At 37.6% G+C, this 25,426-nt stretch overlaps 1 protein-coding gene across 5 annotated transcripts in view; it reads right to left on the reverse strand.

The window, feature by feature from the left end:
• LOC126346074 (leucine-rich repeat serine/threonine-protein kinase 1) overlaps nucleotides 1-25,426 on the reverse strand; it is a 365,038-nt gene that overhangs the window by 37,140 nt on the left and 302,472 nt on the right. For all 5 annotated transcript variants that reach the window (XM_050002156.1, XM_050002155.1, XM_050002159.1 and 2 more), the window contains 6 exons: nucleotides 21,541-21,730; nucleotides 21,241-21,447; nucleotides 13,382-13,633; nucleotides 8,969-9,110; nucleotides 8,736-8,845; nucleotides 3,812-3,934 (listed from right to left, as the gene is read on the reverse strand). In XM_050002156.1, the coding sequence (XP_049858113.1) occupies nucleotides 3,812-3,934; nucleotides 8,736-8,845; nucleotides 8,969-9,110; nucleotides 13,382-13,633; nucleotides 21,241-21,447; nucleotides 21,541-21,730 (1,024 nt within the window). The remainder of the gene's footprint in view (nucleotides 1-3,811; nucleotides 3,935-8,735; nucleotides 8,846-8,968; nucleotides 9,111-13,381; nucleotides 13,634-21,240; nucleotides 21,448-21,540; nucleotides 21,731-25,426) is intronic.

Here is a 25,426-nt window from a genome sequence, read left to right on the forward strand (position 1 = left end):
AGCCGCGCCACCTAAGCGGCCAGCCAGGCAGCGGCCGCTGGACTTGGACTCAGTGTTCATTGGAATGTTACCTTGTTCACATGTCTTGCTTTGTCAACTTGCTCAGTGACTTATATTCAACTTGACGTTATAATAATAACTAAGTAAAGGGTGGAGTAATACATTGGTTATGCCTTAAAAATATGCAGATACATATACAATTTATGCTGTTAGTTGATGTACATATATTTCCAAGCTGACAGGAGAAATAAGCCGTTGGTGTGATGGTATATTTGTAAATGAGACCATTCCATTGCTGTTATGAGGTAATGTCTGTGCAATCTTGTTGTCAGTGGTGAATGATCTGTTTATGCTTTTCATTTGAGGACATTGGCAATCTGATATGAAGTACTACCCACAAATGGGATTTTATTATTATTATTATTATTATTATTATTATTATTATTATTATTATTACTATTATTATTATTGTGATGTGAATGCTTTGACACTATTGAGTGTTCCTGGGGTGTCTATTAAGAAGCTGTTATAGCCATTTGCAACAGCTGTTTGTTTTATTATTTCAATTTCTTGTTTACATTTACCTTCAGAGAGTTTATTTAGTTCCCCAGAATTAAAAACTTCTGTAGTAATTCCTGTGCATGTAGACAACTTCATCATTAAGTAGAATGTGGGATATGTGAAAGACTGAGGAGACAATTACAATTGTGTATAAGAACAAATAGAGTAATGGATGGAATACTTACAGTTGTAGATAAAAAAAACATTAGTAACAGTTTTGGTAACTTATGTATCGAGCTTGAGTGCCAGATGATAATTCACATAAACAATAGCATACAATTAGCAGCACAGAAAAAACAAAAATATGTCTAATAAATAGAGTTTATGATTTTCACATCTAACTTTATATCATCACAGTAATTCATTAGCATGTCTTATGAGGTGTATAAAGGCTATAACATATTGAGAAAAATAAGGAAACCAATAGTAGGACACGGAAATGAAATGATACTCTTGGGTGTGGAACATGTCAGAAAGTATAACAGAAAACATTTGAATACAATACTTACTACCCTCATCATATGCCAGGAGACTGTCAAAATAGGTGAATATAACACAGTAAATTGGAACAGCTAATCTTTACAGAATTAATACACTGTCAAAATGAAACATTGTTATGCACCATTAATAAATTTATCACATACAAAATACCTAATCTTGACTGTTGTAGCCAAGTGCTGTCAAAACTGAAATCCAACAGACATTTTTACTTAAGCTGGCCTAACAGTCTCTGTTATGATATTCATCTACAGAGTAGGAGTTGCCGGTCTAAAAGTCTTTCAGACTCTGTTTAAACTGCTCTTTATCTTAAATCAAATTTTAATGTTTGTGGCAATTTATTGAAAATGTGTGTTCCTGGATATCGGACCCCTTTCTGGACCAAAGTAAGTGATTTTAGGTCTTCATGTAGGTTGCTCTTATTCCTAATATTGATACTATGTATTAAGCTATTGGTTGGAAATAGAGATATATTACTCAAAACAAATTTCATCAAGGAATAAATATACTGAGAAGCAGTGGTTAGAATACAAAGATCCTTCAACTGGTTTCTACAAGATGTTCTTGAATTTACACCACAAATGATTCTTATTACACACTTTTGCACACTAAAAACTTTTGCTCGGTTTGATGAGTTACCCCAGGATATGATCCCGTATGACATAACAGAATGAAAGTAACCAAAGTATGTGAGATTTTTTAAACTTATATCTCCTTTTTGGCCCCAACTGTCTCTGTGTTCACAATATCCCATACAGTTTTTATTTTGTTGCCTGATGTAGTTGTCTTTTTCTCATAATAAAGCTGCTTTGATTTCTGGATTACTTGCTTTAATATTTTGCAGTATTCTTTGTAACACATTACAATGTTAACATCAGAGCTGTTCCTAGATAGTAGATACAGTTATCTTTTTGTCCCACATGATATCTCTATATTCCTTGTGTAATCTATGGTTTATTTTTTGGCTTCTGTGTGATTTGAGTTACCTTTAGGCGAAAACAATTTTTAAAAGTGAAGGTAACTTTATTAATGAATGCTTTGTAATTTCCATTTGAGTCAGGTGTATTGTAAACATCTATCCAGTTCATGTCTTGAGCAGTTTCCTGAATTTGTCAAGTTTTGACTTATTTATTACCCTCCTGTACTCCGATTTAAGAGGCTTTTTATCCTGACAAGTTTCAACATTTAACACAAGATGCTGCATGTCATGATCAGTTACCCCATTTACTACTGATTTTGTAATATTACTTTTTTCCCTACATTTGTCTACAAAGATATTATCAGCAGCAGTCTCAAAGAATTTACATATCCTAATTGCAAAGTTCACAGAAGGAACTAAATTGAATGATAGTGTTACGGACTGCAATAATTGTTCACTGACAGAGCTTTTCAATGAATCCACATTAACGTCCTCAGCAACGACTATTTTCATTACCTCGGTTGGGTTGTTTGGAGGAAGAGACCAAACATGGACGTCATTGGTCTTATAGGGAAGGATGGGGAAGGAAGTCGGCCGTGTCCTTTTAAAGGAACAATTCTAGCATTTGCCTGGAGCGATTTAGGAAACTCACAGAAAACCTAAATCAGGATGGCTGGATGTGGGATTGAACCATCGTCCTTCCGAATGCGAGTCCAGTGTGCTAACCACTGCGCCACCTCGCTCGGTAACCTCTATTTCCTTATGTTTTACTGTGACGTGGGACAATAGGGCTACCAGATTTCTTATGAAGAGGTTAACATTCCCTGAAGGTGATCTGTATATAACTACTATTATAAAGGACTTATCATGAAATACTACTTCTGTTGCGCAAGCTTCTAAGTGCTGCTCTGAGCAAAATTTATTAATATAAATATTATTGAAATCAAAACAGTTTCTGACAAATGGGGCAACTCCTCCTTTCTCCATATTTTCTCTACAGAAGTAAGAAGCTAATTTGAGTCCTGTAACATTTAACATGTCTATACCAGCAGCCACATGATGTTGAGAGAGGCAGAATATATCAACTGGTTTTCTCAACTGTAATTCTTCAACACAAATAAGCAACTCATAAGCTTACTCATTAGTCCTCGGATATTCTGATGCAATAAGGATACCAGGTTTTGTGCACAGGCTGAGTTACAACAACTGGGTGAACCTAATTTTCCAGCCAATTTTTGAGTATATCTCTCTTCAATCATAAGCTTTTTTTTAAAAAATAAATAAAATAAAATAACATAAAATGATGTTCTGTCACTAGAAACCACTGGTACTTTATCACTTGTGACAGAGCCCACCTTAAATTATTTGCTATTAGCCCAGACAGTTTTTTCTTCCCTTTACTGAAAACAGAGTTCATGGGAAAAAAGACACTCTGATCCTTAAGAAAGAAAACAGAAACAGAAACGCTACAGAAATTATGAGAATGCAGTGAAATGAAGGACAACCTGGAATGTAATGCCAAGAAAATCAGAATAGACATCTGAAAAATAAAGAATGAAGCATGAGATGTAAAAAAAAAAAAAAAAAAAAAAAAAAAAAAAAAAAAAAAAAAAAAAAAAAAAAAACCTTCCAATACTATTAAATCAGTGTCTTGAACGTTCTCCACACTTCTGCTTCAATCTAGGAAGTTTTGGTTTAGAAGGTTTGGTCACATCCACATATTCAACTGCAGAGAAATTCATGCTAACTGAGAAAAGTCTTACTCATTTTTGCATATGTTTTTAACTTGCATAAAATGCAAAGTGATCTTGAAAAACCAAAAATAAACAATACCCTGTAAGTCAGTGGTGGTCTTCCTCCCTCTAGTATGCATTCCTTTACAGATTCATGTCCTTCAAAAGGCTGGTGAAGGGTCAACAGCTCATAAATAAACATTCCAAATGAAAAGCAGTCAACCTGAAGAAAAAAAAATATTTTCATGAAGTTATCTGGAAGATGTTCCTTCAACTGTAAAATAAGAGAGAAAATTACAGCAGCGTAATGGGATAAGAAAATACAACACAAGATAAATGGTTCAGTAAAATCCAAAAATACTGTGATTGTTGTTCAACACTGAAAGTAACGCGAAGTAATTATAAGAAAAAAAAAACCTGTGTAATCTTACCTAAAAACCAACATGATGAAAAGGATAGTTGATTTGACAAAGGTCTAGTAGGCTGAAAGCTAACTTACTTATAGCCTTTTTGTTGCGCTTTCTGAAACTCAGCATCTCGGCTATGTGGTGAGTAGCAAACTATTCTTTTAATTATATTTTGTTATGTTCCATTCTGGATTTTCCAATGTTTGATCTTACCTAAATACCTGAATATGAGGTATTTCATACTACTATCTCTCTTCAAATAACTATTAACTTATATGAGAGATCAGTGCTCTGTTTTTGTGTTAAAACATTACTCCAAATCTCTCCAAAAATGATAGCAAATGTTTCCTTTAAGTGTCTTAGAACTGAGATGAGCAAAATTCTAGTTTTTTTGTTGTTGCTTCCAAAATACAAGAGGTGAAATCATGCCCATACCTCATATAACAGGACAATCTTGTGATGTCAGTTATTTGTGGTGGAAAGGCATGTGAAATACAGACCATTGGAGCGATTCCTTGTGCATTTCACTAGTGGGACACTCAAATTACTTGCATAGTCTATATTTCAAAAGTAAAAATAGTAAACTTCGAACTGGTATGTGTCTTTTACTCTATAAATATTTGTCACATCAAAGAAATAGCATGAAGGTACCAGTAGAGCAGATTGAAGGGAGGAGCTGATGCTCAAAAATATGATATTTTGTGTTAGTGTATTGTATGTACTTTTACACTTTGTATAATTTCACTATTGTCCTATATTACTGCAAGATCTCAGATAGTGCTGAGCAAGAACACACATCACGGGAACAAATCCTGTACATGTGCAGTACACAGCGTATAAGCAGATGTTCATTCCCGTTGTATGGTTGCTGTACACTGGATCTGATTAGACCTGAAATAATGTTCTCTGAGGAAGAGGGCACAGAGAAGTGACGTGGGCATCACCCTTTTCACTATTTGCTGTTATGAAGAATATGAAGTGATCTGCTACTGTTCAGTTCAGTGTCACACTCTCAACATACAAGATTATGATGTGCTCATGTGAGCCACATATGTGCATTTACTTGAAGGGAGTTGGAAAACCCTATCCTGACAATGTTAAATTTAGTGACTTGGCTTCCCTGTATTTCAGGAACCACTGAAACTTCTACTGGACATTAAACTGTATGTTCTGAGTCTACTGAACTATAATAATTGCATTTCAGCCACTGCTTTCGGAAATACAATTTTTTAATTCCAACAAAAACATTTTTTGGTAAGCGAGTCCATATAAGACTACTGAATGACTCATTGGGATTTTGCGTCTGACCATGCAGACACTTCTTCAGTAATTCGGGATATGCCAGACCTCTGTAAATAGGTTTTCTGATATCCAGGACTGCTATGGGATGGAATGTTTATGGCTGTATGAACTGTTTGAGTACTGGGCATTAAAGTAATTGCACCATGAACCAGGTCCAGGACGGCAAAGGTAGTATACTGGTTTTTCATCAGTTGACAGTCTGTGGAAGATAGTAGCCCATACTGTCTGCTTCACTTTCAACAGATCCTCAATATTATTTCTAATGGCCATCCCATAATGCTGCTGTACTCATGAATCATTTTGTCTGTCAGCCTGTGTCTTATGGTTTTATCATCAGAAAGTGTCTTGTCTCTCAAACTTTGTTTCAACTTCCTCAACTTGGTGCCCATTCTCTTCTGGACATGACCAGTACATTCCAGTTTTGTGTGAGTGGCTACTACAATGTTATACGCTTTTGAGTCTCCATCATCTAAGAACTTAGTGAAACACCCTCCCCTTTCATTCCCAGATTAACTAAAAATTTCAATAGCTGCAGAGGCCTCCATACCACCATTTGTTCCTTCATAATTTCTGTCACGGATATGCCCCTCTTCATTTCTTGATTTACACTTTTAACAATGCTTGGTTAAAATCTGGAAATCTATTACATTTCCAGTAACCACACTGGTCACCGTAGCAACAGAATTTCTGTAACTGTAGCCGCTCTTCCGTCAAGTACCATCAAAAGCTACTGGTATGTCAGTTATACCATCATTTATTTCTCAGCTTCATTTACAGCACCCTTCATTGACGCACATGCAACAGATTCCACAGCAGCTCCAATAAATCCTGCATACTTGTTGATTTTACAAGGTGGGCACGGTGTATTCATCACGGCACACATTGTTTCTGCTGCAGTGTGTCCTTTGCCAATAGCCCTCAATCCGTAAAATCACCTAAAATTTACTTCAAAATAATTATCTTTACACTTATCAAAATTAAAAAATGAATGAATATATTTACAACTGGCACAATTAATGATAAGTTTCCTGGCTAGCCCATTTGATACCTCACTGTCTTCATGTAAACTAATTGGCCTTCCACATATTTTGAAACACACACATTCACCTAACACCCTTGTTAGGATGTGTAAATCTATCGGAATATGACCTAACCTACCATTTACATCACTTATGTTTTGAGAAAACTGTGTATCACGACATTTTATTTTAATCTTCGAAGCACTAATGGGTGTTTCTCTAGATACTGATGAGTTTGCCTGCATTTCATTGTCTGTAACTTCACATGCCACATGTTGAACACAATGTTTCCCTTTACTCAAAAATCTATTACTGAGAAACCATGTTTCTTAAAGCACTTTGTTTTTTGAGAGATTTACCAATTTATTTGTCACTTTTCCTCAGAAGAACGTTAGCAGTTTGACATACAATGCGCGTTTATAGTATGAAATGATACGATACTGTTTTTTACAGTGCTACCAATTCAAACATGTAATTTAACCTTTATAACACAGCACTACACAGCCTTCTATATAAAAAATTACCGATTTTATTAGATCTTGAAGTAATGCACATAAAAATTCTAACATTTTCAACCAGTGTAGATTATACTTAAAAAAATAAAATAGAATACTTCCCATGTGAGTTTATAAGTGATGCATATATCATTTTATTTGGAAAATTGCAAATTTTATAATGAGATAAAAATCCAAATATGTTAAAAACAATTTCTGTTCTAATTCCCCTCAAGAGTAGCTCTAGTGTGCTGTAACTTGAATGGAAAAAATGAGGTTTAATTCTCAGCAGTTTATAAAAAGTTGCATTTGAATGTCTAAGAAAGGCACACCATCTCAATAATCATACTACCGCATTTCTTTCTAAAGAGGACTGGATTTCATTTTAGTTGGGAAAAGTAAATGGATATTTCTATGATTTCAGTTTCTAACTGAATACATATTGGTGATGATGTAAATAAAACAGAAAGAAACTTCCACATGGGAAAAATATACTAAAAACAAAGATTCCAAGACCCACCAAGCGGGAAAGCGCCGGCAGACAGGCACATGAACAAAACACACAAACACACACACAGAACTACCAGCCCTCGCAACCGATGGCTGCTTCTTCAGGAAGGAGAGGGAAAGACGAAAGGATGTGGGTTTTAAGGGAGAGGGTAAGGAGTCATTCCAATCCCGGGAGCGGAAAGACTTCCCTTAGGGGAAAAAAAGGACAGGTGTACACTCGCACACACACACACACACACACACACACACACACACACACACATATCCATCCGCACATACACAGACACAAGCAGACATAATATGTCTGCTTGTGTCTGTGTATGTGCGGATGGATATGTGTGTGTGTGTGTGTGTGTGTGTGTGTGTGTGTGTGCGAGTGTACACCTGTCCTTTTTTTCCCCTAAGGGAAGTCTTTCCGCTCCCGGGATTGGAATGACTCCTTACCCTCTCCCTTAAAACCCACATCCTTTCGTCTTTCCCTCTCCTTCCTGAAGAAGCAGCCATCGGTTGCGAGGGCTGGTAGTTCTGTGTGTATGTTTGTGTGTTTTGTTCATGTGCCTGTCTGCCGGCGCTTTCCCGCTTGGTGGGTCTTGGAATCTTTGTTTTGAATATATATTGGATTTGATTAAAAGGACTCTCTTTCTGGCTAATGTTCAATATCACAAGAGCCTCCCATATATGTCCTGTGTGACTGAACAATGAAAACACTTTGCACTCACCTACCTGAAATAGCGAATAGTTATACATAAAGACTAAGCTTCAATTATAATTATTCATACTACCTACCTTACATCCCCCTTACCCTCACAGCAGGTGGCATCCTCTCAACCGATTGTCTTAGTGATATGTGCCCCCTCCCATCTGTTTACCAAATCCTATATTCTCATTAAGAAAGAAACACATAGTTCTAAAATGTCACCTAATCATCTTAGGGAGTTATTTAATTTTAGGATTACTATTTTGTACTTAATGTAACAACTCAATGATTCTACCACATGGTGAGTTGTTAAATTATTTACATTCCTACATGCCTTTACATTCCATACTTATTTTGTGCTTAAGTGTTTCTATTGGCTATATTAGGAATGACACCTTCTAAAGTTAAGTACTGAACAACCATTCTGTCCCTTTGTAATTTAACATTATTTATTTCAATTAAAGAAACTAGGTGATAAATTGAAATGAATCAGAAATATACACTGCAAAAACTTAATAGTCAATGCACACATATGTGGAAAATAGAGGATTAAAATAAATACTTCCAAGAACACAAGTGACAAATAAAAATTTACTTTTTCTGTATACTCTTCTTCACCATTATAACGCATAATTTCTGGAGCCATGAACCCTTCTGTTCCACCAAAACCTTTTGTTCCAGAAGGTAATGTCAACCGACTAATTCCTGAAATAGAGAATTTATTGTTGAGAATGTCAGTCTTAGCTTCTAGTTCGAAGTGTCAATGATATTTTCCCCCCAAACAGTAACTGCATAAATTAATAAGCTAAGCTAAGAGATACAACATACCATAATCAGCTAGTTTTATATGAACACAGTTGTCAGCTTCGTCATGAAATGGTGGTGGCATTTCCCACACTAAAACATTCTCTGACTTCAAATCACGATAAATAATGTGCTGTTGATGGAGGTATTCTATTGCCTTTGCTGCCTGTAAATGAGGACATAATAATATATTTACAATGAAGCTGTAATGAATATAAATGAATAACATGTGAAATTACAATGAAATCAGAAATATCAGGACAGGAGGTTTGGAACCATACAACTATTTTTCATATCAACATTTTGAAGGTGCAGCATATGTTGTAAACAACGGAACACACTATAAACAAACAAAAAATATTTTAGTTTTTGAAACATGCAGAAAGAGGGAGAGGCTGAAGATTACCACTTAACTGTTTTCTTTTAGAACAATTTCATTTTCCACCTTGACTATTATAAAATCATTATCTGCTTGCACTCCTTTGTCGCTACCAAAACAAGTCATTGAAGGTGACCTTCAAATTTTAGAACAGATTAAAATCACATGGGGCCAAGTTGTGACTGTACGGAGGCTGATCAATGACAGTGAACCAAAGGAATCAGATTGTTGCAGATGTCGCAGCATTAATGTGTAGTCTGGCATTGTCATACTGAAGGAAAGAGTGCTTCATGTGTGGCCAATCAGCCAAGATGGTAAATGGAATTGTCTATTAATAACATTAAATTACAGCATATTGTTTCTCACACACTGACACAGTTACATTACACAACACCATATGTCATTTTCAAGTGCTACTCCTGTCATTATAGCTTTACACCATCTCCCTGTATGAATGTGTACAGATGTGTGACTGTCATTTAAATATTGAACAACTGTTGTAGTTGGCTCGACTGAGAACAACATTTTGGAATGCTCAAGTCCACTACAACAGTGGTTAAATATTTAAATGACAGTTACATATCTGTACACACTCACATGAGGTGTAAGAGTAGCAGTCGAAAATGATATGTCGCTGATATTAGCTAATTGTGCAATATAAATGACTGTGATTTTATAACAGCAAAGTGGAACTGTCTTTTAATAAATTCAAGGATGTGACATCTGGCGTGAAAAACTTATACAACAGTCTTCTGTGCAGGAGTTATTTACCATCTGTAGTAACATGCTATTCACATTTTGATTTTGCAGAGTAAGTGAGATAAGGTTGCAGAGTTAGGTATGGGAAGATAAGGTAGTGGAAACAGTTGAATGTGATAATTGCCAGTCCCTTAAACTACAGGGATGGGCAGGTTGTTGATGATTGCAAACACAACATCGCTTTTACACTATTCTATGGGAGTCACTTCATAGATGTTGACCATTCGTGGTTTGTGTATACAGTTGGATGATTGGGGGTCAACCACTCAGCATCAATTAAGGCATGAAGATGGTTTACTGAGTCACAAAAACAGGCTGCAATATAATAAAATAACATCAAAATGATGGCTGCAGTTGTTTCATTTTTTTCCTTACATATATTTGCATGTTTATGTATGGACAGGATTACTTATTTTGACAATGCTTTTTTAATAAGTAAGATGAAACTTGAAATAAAAATTTGAATACTTATTGGTCTAATGACCTCCATGGGAAAAGGGGGCCTGGAATAGACAACATTCCTTTCTGATCATTAACATCCTGTTACACTTGGTATGCAAGACATCTGAGAAAGTAACAACACAATAAGACTTCACCAAAGAAGGAAGGTGCTGTACAGTGCAAGAAGCACTGAACTATCAGTTCAATAAGACATGCTGCAAATCACTAACACAAGTTTTCTACAAAAGACTGAAACTGTCCTGGGAGAAGATCAGTTCAGGTTCTGGAGGTAGGTAGGAACGCAAGTGGCAATATTGACCCTATCCTAAAAGACAGGTTGGAGAAAGACAAACCTACATTTGTAGATTTGGAGACATCTTTTGATTAGAATAGATTCTTTGAAATTCTGAAGATAGAAGGGTAAAAATACAAGGAGTAAAAGGTTATCCACAATTTGTGCAGAAACTAGACTGCAGTTACAAGACTCGAAGGCATGAAAGGGAAGCAGCCGGTGGGAAGGGTGAGAGAGAGAGAGAGAGAGAGAGAGAGAGAGAGAGAGAGAGAGAGAGAGAGAAAGTTGTAGCCTACCCCAATTTTGTTAGATGCGTACACTGATTAAATGGGAATAGCAATCAGAAGCAAATACTTTGAGGTTTGCTGATTGCATACTTCTGCCAGGGATGGCAAAAGACATAGAAGATCAGTTAAATGGAATGTGATAGTGCCTTGAAAAGAAGTTATGAGGTGAACATCAACAAAAGCTGAGTAATGTTAATGTAATGTAGTTGAATAAAATTAAGTGATGATGTGGCAATCTGACTATGAAATGAAACACTGAAAGAAGTAAATGAATTTTACAATTTGAGCAATAAAATAACTGATAATTGCAGAAGTAAAGATGCTATAAAATGCAGACTGGAAGTCAAAGGAAAACTGTTTCTGAAAAAGGATAGAAAGTAACAACATAATGAAAAGGAAAGTAGTTGCTACACACCATACACTGGAGATGCTGAGTCACAGATAGGCACAACAAATAGATATTCACAAAATAAGCTTTCGGCCAACAACGCCTTTGTCAAAAATAGACAACACACACACACACACACACACACACACACACACACACACACACACACACGTATGACTGCAGTCTCTGGCAGCTGCGTGTCTGGAATTGCATTTGCGTGCGTGAGTGTGTGTGAGTGTGTGTGTGTGTGTGGGGGGGGGGGGGGGGGAGGAGGAGGGAGGGTCTATTTTCGACAAAGGTCTTGTTGGCTGAAAGCTTATTTTGTGACAATCTTTTTGTTGTGTCTATCTGTGACTCAGTATCTCCACTATATGGTGAGTAGTAACTTTCCTTTTCATAATATTGTAACCTTTAATATAAGTTTATGTGTAAGGAAGTTTTATCTGGAAGTATTAGTCTGGAGCATAACTTAATATAGAAGTGTATAATTGACAACAGAAAGTACAAACAAGAAGAGGATAAAAGGGGTTGGAATATAGTGTTATAGAAGAACGACGCAGATCAGATGAGTGCAGAAGATAACTAACAAAAAGGTACCAAACTGAATCAAGGAAAAACAACCATATGGGAAGAACATATTCTAAAGTTATTGCTAGACCAGGCATTGAGTCACACACGAGCAGTGTGAATACTAGAAATATTTCAGTTATTGAACAAAGTCCTTTAAAAGTAGAATCACACACACACACACACACACACACACACACACACACACACACACACACACACACAGTCACTCTCTCTGGGTACTATGGGTCTTATTTCTAGTATCTTTTTCATTGTAACTGTCGGAAACTCCTCTACGAGATGAGTAGCTATCTGTCCTTGACATACTACTGAATCAAGGGAAAATTTATTTATGACACAAATTGCCTGGGATAGGCATCCTGAGGCATCAAGGTATCATCAGTTTGTTAATGGAGGGAACCGAGACTTGCACAAAAAAGTTAGCATGGAGTGCTATACCAGACTAGCTTTCAGCCAGATGATGACGACAAGGGGGGGGGGGGGGGGGGGAACAACTGACGAGGAATATTTACATGATAGTAATATACCACTCTATGAAATGAAATATGGCATCTCAAAATCAGTGACTAAATCCATACATATGTGTCACATCCTACAATCTGTTTCCTCCCAAAAAAAGGGAGATCGGCGTTTAGCATCCCTTTGACAATGAGGTTGTTAGAGACAGAGCACACACTCAGGTTGGGGAACAATTGGGAAGCAAGTCAACTGTGCCCCTTCCAAGGAACCATCCCAGAGTTTCCCTTAAATAATTTAAGAAAACCCAATGTCAAGATGGTGATCTGAACCATTGTCATCCCAAATGTAAATCCAGTGTCATACCACTGACTCATCACACTTGGTCTTTTTAATCCTATCAATAATGGAATGATACAAATCATGGCACCTGCAGTCTGTGTATTGCTAAGTCAGGAATCTATTGAAATTAGCTTAAAAAAGTTAAAGGCAGGAGAAAGGAAAGTAGTTGAAGTATCTTGTTTCTTATTGGTTAGAGCCAGTGACTCATTGTGAGCACTTTTATTATTGACTGAGAGCTCTGAAAGCAAGAAAAACTGTGTCATTTTTAGAAAAATTATTCATGGCATGTAAAAAAATACAACTGCCATTCTAGGTAAAGGGTTATCTGTGAAGTACGCAAATTTATTTTAAGTAATTTGTAACTTGTGGAACATCGTCAACAGAAAAAGTCAACCATCTGCTTTGTGGATGGAATGATATAAGGCAATAAAAACTATACATAAACTTTATGTTACAATACCTACTCAAAAATAGTCAAACAGAACATTTAAAGAAATGCAGCTACCTGCAAGATAATGGCCTGTAGTGCATAAGCACCAATGCGGGCACCAGAGCGTCTGTAGTGTCTCAAAGTGGCATCCAGTGCTCCTTGGGGTGCAAGATCCAGCACAAGGGCGAGTGGTCGTGGGCAGACACCCACTAGTGGCACTATATTTGGATGCCGCAAATTCAGAAGAATGTTGAGCTCTTGACGTGCAGTACAGTATGCCTTACATGCATACTGTAAAGGATCGCGATCCCATTTTCCTTGGGCTGCCTGTATCAACAAATGAAAACACAACTTCTTTAAACTGATTTGCAAGGGAGACGAAATTAATTTCCCACACACAGTTCTATTTCATTGCCATTTAACACAGTATATTTCTCAAGACAAATGTCAGATTTAACTGCACATGATAATCATACATTGTTAATATATACATTTTAAAACATTGCAATGCTTAAACTTAGATATGCACAAGGGAGGAAACTACATATAACGAATAATTAATAGGTAATAGAAAAGTCACCAAGTAACTTAAAGAAAAGACCTTTCTATTACTCAAATAATTTCATTAACTGTTACTTGCGTTTATTCCTGCAAAGTAGCAGAAACTGAAATAATCACTGGATCGATTTCAAAAATTCATTACAACATGTTAAAACCAACAGAACTGCTGTTGTGGGTAAAGATTATCAATGCAGTGAACACACAAGATACCATGATTTGTAACTAGAATAATATGGACTATTTGAGCTTAATGACCCATCCTGGTAGCTGAGCATGTTAATGCAACTCCTTTAACAATGGGGAGGAATGTCGACCCTGGATCAAATCTGTCCAGATGATTAACAATGAGGTGCCAGTGGGCCAGCCAACCTGGATGTGGTTTTTAGGCAATTTTCCATTTCCCACTAGCTGATTAGTGGGCTGGTTCCCATGTTCAGCCTCAGATAACATGCTACAAAAACAATTAGAACTGTTTCTTGCACTTGCATACAGAATTTATTCTATACATAGATATATCGAGTACCCTGCCTCTGTCTTGGCAGATGAATAGAAACTTATGACCTCAGCTGTTTGGTCTCCTTAACCACTTACTCAGCATCTACAAGCTTAATGCTCAATCATGACTATTTCTAGAGTTGTAACTGAGGAATAAAGTACTTAGCAACCCATGCAATTTTAAGGGAGCTGAGCTCCTACGTTAAACCATTTAGCTACTGAAAGACATATGATATGGTCAAGTATCTTAGAAACGGCATAAGCAATACTCCAAGATCATGTCAGCTTAGGTAATTAACAGTGTTATGATGGTAATGTTGCATTTCCTCAAAACTGAAAGCTTCATTTGATCTATAATGGAAGTTTTCACAACTGCTGCTGTGACACTTCTGTGATAAATACAGGCTGCCTTCAGTCACAAAATACTCACATAATACAACAGAATGTTTCACTTGTTACATGTGCCTGAAAATGGACCCACAGATTTTGAAATTCAGTAAACAGCAACAGAAAAATAATTTTATGTTTGAAGATAGTATTTATTTATCATTAAATGGTCATTTGTGCGATGTCAATTAGTTATCCAGCACAGTTTCTTATCATGGCCCAAAAACAGTTGATCAGTGACTATCAATACTGTCTTGGTTTTCAAATCTTATAGCTTTCTCCAACTTCTATCACTGTAATTAAAAATGCAATAATCCTGGAAAGGACACTAAATTTATACATGCACTGACTGTGGCATCTTGTGTGAATTGTTCTTTCAATAAATGCAGAAAATTCAACAGTGTAAACCATTTCCTGAGTAACCCACAGTAATTCATTGAAATATCAGTTTATACTCTGACTTTAAATTTTGTACAAAAATGTATTGTGAAACCATAATATAGAGTGTGATTGGGTGTATTTCTTTCTTTTGTTTGAAGAAAAAATGAAAGAAGATGAGGTCATTATAAACAGAATAGTTAGTTGTAGCCAATAAAGATGAAGAAGGAAATTGTCCATGTATCTTCCAAAGGAAAATCTGTAGTAGGTACCTTAATATAATTAAGGAAACTGTAGTAGAACCTAAATCTGGGTGGCCAGACATGAATTGGTGGTCACTCCTCCCAAATAACAGTCCATTGTTCCAAGCATTATACCACTTCATTTGGTTCTCCATGTTGTATTCAGAGATGAATAAATTATAAAACAACAGGAATAATTGTTGTTGCTCTAGAAAAACATTATTGCTTTATTTATTATCTTTGTGGAAAATGTACATAGCAAGAAAAACATGTTTGTCAGAATTCTCAAAGAATATGAATTCTCAGAAGTCAGCTAGACTTTTCTCCTTTCTTGCTTCTATGATTTCAGGTTACTGGGCATCTCTTTGGCTGAGCATACCTATTCCAAATAATGCTGATCACCTTCACTGCTTCAGACAATCTAACTTTTATTAGCTTCTGTGCATAAGAGCAACATTTCAGCATAGTCTGTATGACAATTCCATGAGGAATAATCTCTATGTTAATTATGCTCCCCTGGTGTGCATCCAATGTACCAGGAATAAGACTTTTATTAATGTAAACATGATAATGATGATGATGATCATATTTGGTTTGTGGAGCGATCAACTGTGTGATTATCAGCACCCGTACAAATTACCAATCTTTTCACTGTCCAGTCTTGCCACTTTCCTGAGTGATGAAATGACGAGGACAACACAAACACCCAGCCCCAGATGGAGAAAATCTCCGACCCAGCCAGGAATCAAACTCAGGGCCCCGTATTAATGTAAACAGAAAAAGATATTGTGTAAGAACTTGAGACCAGTTTTCTGCATTAAATTAGTTCTCGTAGAGATCTGTCTCTATTTGCAATGAAGTTCTCACACCCTGACACTTTCTCAGTATGTCACAAGGCACAACAAGAACAAATCAATGATCCCAAACATCAGTACCTGTGGCATCTGGCATGTGAAATCTTTGACAGTTTTGACAAAGACAACAGTCAGTGATCTAGCACCCCATCAGCCACCTCACTGGAGGCAGAGCATCATCGAAAAATCTTGCACAAAAGAGCACTCAACATCCAGAACTTATTCTTTGATCAGATACTAAATCCCGCTCGTATGGTTACATCTGTGGTTGGGGCTGTGGCTGGTTTCACAGCATGAGTGTTGGCGACACTTCTGGAAAAATGTTTGCACATTTCAGTCTGTCAATTGAGACTGTAGTAGCCTTACCATTAAATAGTATTTCCAGAGTTGGTGCTCCTTTTCTGCTGACTCAACATGTCCCTGTGTATGAGTGTTGTAGCAGTGGTTTGAAATCATCTGTTCAAAACGTGACATATGTGTATTTTTGTAAGTCACCAATGCATGTAGGCAGTGTCCTTTCGAATCTTGGTGAGGGCAAATGCATGCAATATGTTACATAAGGCAACAAATGAATTCTGGTTGTGGTCAGGTAGTCGTACAGAACTAGGGTCGATAAACTCACCATGCAGTCAGAGTGCTTCATTGTACACTAGCTCTGCTGGTAATAAATTTAAGTCCAGTTTATACACAGTGCAAAGACCAAGCAAGACCATAGGTAAGGCAGTTGTTCAACAGTCATGAGACATCAGTCCAGCCCTTTAAAGAATGGTGCCAGAATTTGATCACAACATTGTTGGTTGCCTATGCTGGAGTGTGGCACAGAATTTACTAAGTTGAGTAAATAAATATGATTTCAATTGCCAGCTGTGGTCCATGGTGATGTGCAGTGGGCAACCAAAGCACAATACCCAATTTGACACACAGGCAAAGGCTAGTATTTCTGCCAATGTGCTGTCAACTGGCATACTTTCTGACCAACAAGTGAAACAATCAACTGCATTTAATACATAGCACTGACCATTTGATGGTGGAAGTGGATTTACTACATCCATGTTACATGCACAAAGTGTGTTGTCATACCAACAAAATCTCCAGCTGACACATGCAAAAGACGGAATATCTCACTACAGTGATTCTGAAGGCACACACAACTGCCCACTTGTGACAACCGCTTGGGATACCAGGCCAGATAAAATGTACTAAAAACAGGTGAGATGATCACCTGATGCTAGGGTGGCATGACTCTGAAGGCTATTGAAAACATTTAAGTAGAATGCATTTAGCAGAAAAGGATGAGATGATCTGCTTGAAATGTTGCAATATACACTGATAAGCCAAAACTTCATGACCACTGCCCATTGCAATGTTGGATGCCACCAGGTGGTGTTGCGGGCATGTGATGCGCTGGCAGAAGTATGTAAGAGGAGCAGACATGGATGGAGGATCACCCTAGTGAAGATATGGGCTGCAAGTGGGGAAATCCATTGAGACAAGCGAATTTGACAAAGGGCAGATTATTATTACACAGAGCCCATGAACAAGTATCTCAAAAATGGCAAAGCTGGCTGAATGTTCATGTGCTATCGTCATGGGCATCTACGGAAAGAAGTAGGAGGAAAGTTGAACTACCAATAGACGCTAAATGGTTGGATGTTCATGACTCTTCGTGGAGCCTGGGGTTTGGAGGCTTGTCTGCTCTGTAAATTATGACAGATGGTGATCTGTTGCATCTCTGCCAAAAGAGCACAATGCTGGTGCATGCGCAAGTGTTCTGGAGAACACTGTTCATCGTCAACTGTTGAACATGGAGCTCCACAGCAGACCACCCCTATGTGTTCACATGTTGACCCAATGATATTGTCAGTTATGACTGCAATGGGTATGGGACCATCAAGATTCAACTGTCATTCGATGGAAGTGTGTCAGCACTTTGTGTGAATCACGTTTTTGCTACATTAGGTCAATGGTTATCTCCACACACACCATCTCTGATGTGAAAGGAAGGCGAAATGTGCAGCACGCCAAGGACACAGGCTAGTGGGAGCAATATTATACTATGGGGACACATTTTGCTGCACTTGCATGGGACCTATGGTAGTAATCGAAGACACGCTGATAGCTCCAAACCACCTGCATCCGTTCGTTCTTGATGTCTTCCCCGAAGGCGACATCATCTTTTAGCTGTGCATTGGAGCCAGAATTGTGCTACAGTTGTTTGAGGAGCATTACAATCAACTCACTCTGATGTCTCGGGGACCAAATTCACCCGATGTAAATCCTATAGAACCGATCTGGGTTGCCATCACAATGTACGCATTATTTACACAAATTATGTGACCTGTGCACACACAGCTAATGCCACATACCTGCACAAACCCACAAACAAACTGTTGGATCCCTGATACACAGAATCAGTGGTGTATATCTTTCCAAAGATGGACAAACAAGCTATTAAGCAGGTGGTCATAATATTATGGGCTCGTCATTGTGGCTTCACACTTGAGTCCAGAATACTGACCAACTGAAGGGTTGATGATGCATCATTCAACAGTTTTCAGTGTCTTTGTAAGTTGGCCAAAAACAATAACATTTGATACACTGCTAAATTGAGACAAGTAGTTGGTAATCACGTTGTCAATATTTGAAATATGGCAGATGTTGGTGCTGAAATGGGCAATGAATTTCAGACGGTTATACTGTCACAGTGAGCACTTGTTCTGTCTGAAGACGTAGACAAGTAGCTTGTAGTTTGTAAATATTATGAACTCTTTTCTTCCAACTGGGGATGAAAGGACTTGATTGATCAGTAGACAGCAAGAAGCTCATTATCATAAACACTACATTTTTGTTGCAAAGAGGAGAGCTTGTATGGGAAGAAGGTGGGTAGTTATCAAGCACCGTCGACTTGCTGTCGAAATGCTGCACCAATAACAACCTGGCGAGCTTCCATCCCCAACCCAAAAGATACATCCAATGCGATGCGTGCTAGGAGTGAAGCATTTTTGAAGCTTTGGTTTGCAGCCTAAAAAGCAGAGTTCACTGGATTTGTCCATTGGATAAGTGAACTGCCCTTAGGCTACTTTCTCGAGTAGCAGCAATGACGCTGCTGTCGAATTAGATGACCAAAAACACACTTAACAGTATTTAATATCAAGTCATGCTATTCTAAGTATCTGAAAATTTCCATCAAGTGTTGCTGGTGCAGTTCTACAATGAGCGAAAAGACGAGGATGTCATCTAGGTATCCTGAACAGAATGACAACCCTTGCAACATGGAGTCAATGAATCTTTGTCAAGAAAGCAGCATTGTGTAAATCAAATGCCATGGGGAGACTCTCGAACCAGCTAATGGCATGATTATGACCTTTTTGACAACCTTCATAAGTAGGTGGATGTGAACCCACAGGCTATAGATATGCATGTCTCACAATGGCAATTTACCCTTAATGTGTGGGCTGGCATTGTTGGAAACTGTTGAATTTGGCTGTACATTCTCCCAGACAGACTTGATCATTGTTTGTATCTCATATTCCTGCAAGAAGCTGAATGATGTTCCCAAGCCAATTCATCATTGTATTTGATTTCAGTGTAATGGCACCTCAGGCATTTTAGCAGACAAGTGAGGGCACATCTGGAGGTAACATTTCCCGTCTACTGGATTGGTCACAGTGGATCAGTCGCATGGCCACCACAATCACCAAATCTGCCTCAAATCAATATTTTTTTCTGTGGTGGTATCTGCTGGGCCTTGTGTATTTAAGACCTGTTATCTCACTAGAGGACTTTGTAGGCAGTATTGTTGTGGCAGCAGGTCATCTTTGAGGTACACCAGGCATCTTTGAAAGGGTTTGTCAATGTCAAGCATGCCTTGATGCATCTGGACAAAACTTTGCGCATCTCCTGCAATGCGTGTCCATTTTTAGCATGTGACTAAATAACTGAAATGCTGTTTAGTAGCTCCAGATGGCCTTTGCAATATCTTGTTTGTGTGTGATAACTGATCCCTATTGTATGACTGATATGTCATCTCAGTTTGTAAAATATGTTTTTTTGAATCACCCTGTATTTTCTGAAAATTTCAATACAAGGTTCTTACTTGCTTATGACTGCTAACATTGATACTGCCTTTTTTGTGATCTAAAAGCCTGACTGTATAGTCAGGCTGAGGCACATTTTAGTCAATACAAATTTCCACTGACTTCCTTACATATATGATTCATATGTTCTTTGCATGACAAATGTTCATCTACAATCATACCCATAAATTTGTGCTCATCTTTATACAAGAGTGCCATCGGATATGTAAATGGAGTAACATTTGTATTTAGATAACAGTTATGCAGTAATTAAATTGTCATTGTTTTCTCTGAATTTAGAACTAGCGTATTTGTATTAAGGTTAAGTTGACAGAACATTGTGACTCACTGAACTACTGTTGACAGTGGATTGCACATCATTGGCCCAGCTGACAAAGCATGTGGCAACCGCATAGGTTTTAATCTTGCAACTAAATTAAATTATTAACATGCAAAAGGAACAGACAAGGCCCTAATATACTCCTTTGAGGCTTTCCTCACTGACGTACATTTTAAGCTGATTTATTTCTTAGCAAGTTTTCATTCCTGTTATATGTTACCTTACACCATTGTTTCCTATCTCTTAATTATTAGGTAGGTAGTTTAAAGGTTAATCCTTTCTTCTTGGATTCTTCTAACTTATGCAATAAAATGTTATGATTCACAGTATCAACAGATTTACTCATATCCATGAAAAAGTCCACTAATTAGTAGCAGTAAGTATTTTACAACTATCTACTCTAAGTAACATCTGGTCTCCACCAGTATTCATTTGTTTTCTTTGGTTAACATAATGAAACAAAATGTCAGCCATTCAAGCACTAAACTCAATTAAAAAAAAAGTAAATAAAAATAAAAAAATAAAAAAAATGTTAACAAGAAACTGAAACACTACACTCACCAACTCAGATACAAATTTCTATGGGAAAAACATGCATTACCTTGAAAGCAATTACTGCAGATTGCCTGGCATTTGGACCAGGCTGAACAGGCTGCAACATTTTCATGGCCACATCAATGTAATTGTTGGAACCTCGTACTTTGCATGATCCTCTGAATACAAAGCCAAATGCTCCCCTTCCCAATAAGCGACCTTTCTTGATGTTTCCCGGTCTGATAAGGTATCGTTCTCCTAAGTCTAAAAACACCTTTGGCAAAAAAGAATATCAATTCAATAAGTTGTATATACATTTGATTATGGACACCATTTCTTCCTATAAACCACTACAAAATTAACTCACTGTGTCTGGTGCTACTTGGGCAAGAGGTATATCACCATGTGTGGGGCATGTCACACTTTTCTTGTCATATGCAGCTAAGATACACTCTTCAACTATCCAACTATACTGTGGCGGTGACTCAACTTCTTCTTGTAAATGTGAACTTTCCTCTCCACAAATTCCTGGGTGACCTTCAACAGATGGCTTGCGGCTGCACAAAATCAATGAAGGTAGATCAATACCAATGCAGCTAGAGAAATAAGACAAACAGAAAGCATTTGTGTAAAGAATAAATTAAAACAGAAACTGTAAACGACCTGCAGTGTCTTATAAAGTTTACAAGGCCATTATCATACAATAACTTTGCAAAAGACATGACGGCTGAAAGATATGTTGCAAAACCTTGCAGAGAAAAAGTTACCTTTGAAATGTAACGATGGCACAGAAATAAAACTCATTCACTAGCATCCTGCCATCTTAGACAATGATAACCAGTTTTTGCTTTCAAATGTAACTATAAAATTATTCTATTAATGTACCTTAATGTTGATATTTTACATGCAGCTAATATAACTTTAAATCCAATCAGCACTTATTTCATTTTAACATAGAGGGATTACATCATAAAATGTACTTTCAGTCAAGAGTCATTGCCACAAGATACAGAAGCCGGATGTAGAAACTCTTCTGTCATTGACTATACGCTGCACTGCAAAACTTAAGGAGGAGATAGGTAATGTAACATAACATATGAACAACTTGATATGATCAACTAAAGTAGAAGATAACTGCTATAATGTGCAACAGGTAAGGAGGGTTCACCAGTTGCAATCACATTTATTAAGGACGATAAGGCATGCAATCTTGCATTCCACAAAGGCATGGTGTCTTTGCACAATGCCCAGTAAGCTGTGTTCTGTAGACACCCACACACTGGCAACACCATTAGCAACAGCAACAAGAGCCTAGAAACTGGACCAATGAGGAGTGGGGTCACAAGCTCTTCTCGGATGAGAGCAGATTCAGTCTGACTAGTGATTCTGGACATACTCTCATATGGTAAGAGTTTGGAACATTGATAAACTCTTCTTGGGTGATCTGCTAAGTGGTGGCAGTGTCTTGTTGCAATCTTTCAATGAGTTTCATACCCACCATCCTCAGGCAAAGCGTCAGGAAGCTGTGTTCTGCATATATATGTAGCCACTGGATGTTGACCTCTTCTGTAGAGGGGCAATCAAATGCCTCCAGAAACCGGTGCTACACCTATGGTGAGCGAATGCGGCACAGCACCTCCGATACGTCACCTGCTTCCTGAGACATCTATTGGCCCACCCACAGAAGAGGTCAGCAGTCCAGCAGCTATACAGGTATGCAGAACACAGTATCCTGACACTTTTCCTGAAGATGATGGGTATGAAACTCATTGAAATGTTGCAGCACGACAACACCACAATTCAGTTGATCACACAAGGCAATTTTATCATTGCAATATGTGAGAAAGCGTGTAATCACGTATACCAGGAACACTGTCAAACATGAACATTTTGGAGGTTTACATGTTATGGAGTGTGGAAGCAGAATGTTCCATGGGCATACTGCTCTCCAAATCATTAAACATGGAACACTCATTGGACAACATTATTCGGATGTTGTACTCCAACTCCATGTGCATCTTTTCAGGGGTGCATTAGGTCCAGACTTAAATTTTATTGATGACAATGTGTGACTGCATCAAACATTGTGGGTGGAGCAGTTCTTGGAATGAGAGGATATTGGGTAAATGAACTGTCCTGCCCACTCCCTTGAATTAAATCTCATTGAGCATGTGTGGGATGCATTGGGGGCATGTATTGCAGCACACCCACATGTGTCAATGACCATCCAGTAGTTGCCAAACATGCTGCTGGAGAAATGAAACACCCTACCACAAAAACTGCTTAACAACCTTGTGACCAACATTTCTGTTTGTCACACTGCATATCTCTTTTAATTACATTCTGCACTATACTGCAGCAATTCTTTTTATGTATGGGTGAAGTTTCATCAATTATGTTAGTTGGCAGTGACACTTTCATCCTTAAGTTTTGCACACCTGTATATAAAGAGCATTTTGAAATGCTTATTAAAGAGTAACTAAAAAATTTAATCAACACATTATCTCCATCTAGTGAGAATGCTTGATTAAAACTAACACATGGTTGGCATTTGAGCAAGGAGAATGGTGGGGCAACCAATTGGAAAATCATTGCCACCACTCAGATTGTATCTACTTGTTATAGGACCTCTTCTACCAAGATATAACTTACACAAGTTTTCCTTGCTTCTAGCAGCCTGTGATTGATGTGACAAAAACTACATAGTTTTGGATAAATGGCTGCTGGCGAACTGACCAATAAACAATAGGCCAATCCCACAGGACTTGGTGAACATTGTTTTTCATCTGTTGTAATTAATCTTTAGTAGTCGCACAAAAGTTAATGACTCCCTTTCTGGTTCACTACAATCATCAGCCACAAATTCTCCCAGAAGTTAATTACAAATCTGCCCCTGGCCTCCGATGTGAGAGATCACACTCACTTATCCTTTTCCCCTCCGGCACCCTCAGAATTGCAAAGAAAATGTGATATACAAGACAGGTGATATAAACGATGTGGCAGCATTAGTATACTGGAAATTGTCTACAACATTAATTTCCATCACTCCAACATGTCAGTTATCAAGCTGTTTTAACTCCTCCAGATAATTACAGCTGTCAATGAACATGCCACCATTCAACTTGAAAAAAGCTGCACAGCAGAAGTTATAATTGTTTCATTACAAGTAACAAGCCTCTACTTACAACTTACCCTTAAGCCTTGTTTACATGATGACACTAGGTTGCAGGCAATGCACCACTGGCCACTGCACATGCGCATCGCATATTTGTGCAACTCATCAGTGAAACTAAACACTTTCGGCATGTTCCAACTTTGGAGACACTAGTTGCATGAGTTTTGAGGTTATATGTGTTCGTAGAGCATACACAAACTGAAATATGCAATGAGGAACGGAGAATAATGTTCGCTTTTTGGATATCTATGCTTTGCGTAGGTGTTTGTGAGATTTCAGTGATGCCGATTACAAAAATAAGCAATATATTGCTGCTCCTGAGAGCGTCACGTGTGATCAGAACACAGATAGTTTGACAATATCTGAGATGCAGAGCAAAAACTGAATTAAGAAAAATACAAGTAAATGTAATTATAGCTGTGGAAATGCTCTTGTCTACAAGACTAAAATCCCATTGTTTGAGTTGGCCAACCTTTTTTTTAAGGAATATTGTTGACAGGAGGGAAGGCTACACAAATCAAGAAGCTGCATTCTTTATTCAATATTCACTTATTTACAGTGCTCCCCATTCACATATGTTTGAATTTTGAAATATTGCCACTGTACAGATTTCAAGAGCATAGTTTGCAAACTATTCTCTTCTTAATGTGGCCTGCTTTGAATAATTAGTGCTGTTAATGTAAATAATTATTGGTGTTAATGAAAAAGCATCATCACCAACTAAAGCCGCATCATATGGCATGTCGAGTGTTCTCGATTGCAATGCCTGACATGTGATATGTAATTTCAGTTCTGGCGACAGTGCTTCATGCATAACAGTACCTTTATTCATTATTGCATAATGAACTCTATTCAGAAGAAACGTGAACAGTACTGGTGACATTCTAAGATGGGTCTTCCCATTACAAATTATTCCAGGGCTGACATCTTTCCTTCATTCAGTCACGAATCGAAACGTTTCTTATTTTTTTCTTATGCAGCGATCCCATGCAACAAGTTTTAACTCCATCATAACTCGTGCAACATGCAGCTGCCAAAACTTTCATTTCAGACACAATTTATGAACCCACAAAATGAC

Source organism: Schistocerca gregaria, chromosome 1 (genome assembly GCF_023897955.1).
Source record: "Schistocerca gregaria isolate iqSchGreg1 chromosome 1, iqSchGreg1.2, whole genome shotgun sequence".
Lineage (NCBI taxonomy): Eukaryota > Metazoa > Arthropoda > Insecta > Orthoptera > Acrididae > Schistocerca > Schistocerca gregaria.